The sequence below is a fragment of the Babylonia areolata genome, chromosome 29, assembly GCF_041734735.1.
Source record: "Babylonia areolata isolate BAREFJ2019XMU chromosome 29, ASM4173473v1, whole genome shotgun sequence".
Classification (NCBI taxonomy): Eukaryota; Metazoa; Mollusca; class Gastropoda; order Neogastropoda; family Buccinidae; genus Babylonia; species Babylonia areolata.
The window spans coordinates 3690622-3692710 of NC_134904.1; the positions used below are offsets into that span (position 1 = coordinate 3690622).

Below are 2089 nucleotides of genomic sequence, written 5' to 3' on the forward strand. Positions count from 1 at the left end.
AACACAGAGAATGAGACGCTTCGGAAATTCCCTTCTGTGACGTCACAGTTTGTGGGTATTTCGTCATTGTCGGCAACACACAATTCTGATAGAACTCCGGAGCGAGAAAGGAATGGCGGTGCTCAAATTGCACAAAACTGTGTCAATGCCAGAAGATAAATTCCAACGAACATCAAGTCAACCAAAATCTAAATTACTCCCTCCCTCTCCCCAGCTTCTCCCACCAATCAGACAAAAATTGATACTTTCGTCATCTACCATTTCCGTCTTTTAACCCCCCCCCCCCATCCCCCCCCAAAACACACAAAAAACCCCTAATGATGGCGGTATCTCTTGTGGGCCTCCCTCTCCTCCACACGCACCCCCACATCCACATCCAATCGGGCTAGGTGCAGATGAAGGTCACGACCCTCTGGGTCAAGGTCATCGAGCAGAAGGTCAATGTCCAAAGGTTCCACGTCCGGGAGGAAGCGGACCAGCGGAATTCCACTGTCGTCGATGAGAAACTTCTCGAAGTTCCAGATGATGTCGGAGGGGTAGATGGGGTCCCAGAAGGTTTCCTCCTTGGGGAAAGAGGCATGGGCGGCGGGTGGGCATTTGGACTGTGTCGGACACACACACACACAATGTTTGTTTATTTTCGTATGTGATGTGATTATTAAGGACACACACACACACACGCACACCAGTATCTGCCTGTTTTCGTTTGTGATCTTGATTGATTAATTAGGAAACAATTTAGAATTCTTATTGTCGTATCCTCTGTCCTTTTCGCAAACCAAAAACAGACCAGGTCTGTTTCGTGTCAACGCCGTGGAGTTGCTGACAGCCCAGCCGACTACAGCTAGAAAACTAAACGTAGTTTCCGGAGAACCTGAAGAAAAAGAAAAAAAAAAAAACCTGGAAAAAGAAATTCAGGTTCCAGCACACTCATATTCATGCACATAAACCTAGGACATGCCTCTGGCGTTCATCATTCACTTGGTCAAAGATGAACAGACCTGTTGATGCCTGTGTGTGTGTGTGTGTGTGTGTGTGTGTGTGTGTGTGTAACCATCATCATAATAATCATCACAACCACCATCATCGTATCAAAACACACCACCGTCTCCAGATAACCAATCACCTTGAGATAGGAGTACAACTTTAACTCGTTGGCCCCGTTGACGTGGGAGCGAGCAGTGAGGTTGAAGAGCGGAGTGAAGCCAGAGCCGGGCCGCACGTGCCTCAGGCCGTTCATCAGCTCCGTCCTGTTGGCGGCGGGCTCCTGGTGACCGAACTGGTCGCAGGGCACCGCCAGGAGGGCCTGCACGTGCCGTCCCTGCTGCTTCTCCATCAGTGCATTCAGCTGCAGGTACTGGTCCGTGAACCCTGCACGGAGGACACAGCGTCACACGGCTGCAGCAACACATGGGGGTTGGGGGTCAGGTCTGAAACGTGGTGTGCTGTGGCGTGTGTTGCTGGAAGTTCGTGGTTTTGTGCTGATTGTGGTTGTGTTGTTGTGTGTTGTTGATTGTGTTTGGTAGTTGTGTGTTAGTGGTGATTGTGTTGTTGTGTGTTGGTAGTAGTGTGTCGGTGGTGATTATGTTGTTGTGTGTTGGTGGTCGTGTGTTGGTGGTCGTGTGTTGGTGTTTGTGCTGTACTTGGGTGCTGTGTAGTGGTTGTGTGTTGGTGCTGGTGTTAGGGTAGCGTTGCATTCTGCTGCATTGCATTGAATTGTATTGCATTGCTTTTTGTCACAGCAGATTTCTCTGTGTGCGAAATTAGCACTGCTATCCCTTCGGTCGATAAATCACGAGGTCCCGCGTGTGCTGCAAGCATCCAGCACATGTAAAGGAACCCATGGCAATAGAAGCGATCAGAGGAACAGCAGTAATTGATCATTCCGTACCTAACAGTACACTATACACCCCACACACCCCTCCTCGCCCTCAAACTGGAAAATCCAGCACTGATCTTTACAGAAGCGAATTTGACGTGAGCAAAGACACTTCAGCCAGGTTCAGGATGTCCGTGACTCCATCACTACCCTTTGCTTCCCTCAACACCAAAGACGCCTTCCGGCTGCTAATGGAATATTCATGAGGGG

At 49.5% G+C, this 2089-nt stretch overlaps 1 protein-coding gene across 1 annotated transcript in view; it reads right to left on the reverse strand.

Moving 5' to 3' along the window:
* Positions 1–299: 299 nt before the first annotated feature.
* LOC143274837 (glutathione peroxidase 6-like) overlaps positions 300–2089 on the reverse strand; it is an 11790-nt gene continuing 10000 nt past the window's right edge. Inside the window, exons 2-3 of the mRNA XM_076578783.1 lie at positions 1127–1371; positions 300–602 (exon numbers count right to left, since the gene is read on the reverse strand). Coding sequence (XP_076434898.1) covers positions 315–602; positions 1127–1336 — 498 coding nt within the window. The 5' untranslated portion in view covers positions 1337–1371 and the 3' untranslated portion in view covers positions 300–314. The remainder of the gene's footprint in view (positions 603–1126; positions 1372–2089) is intronic.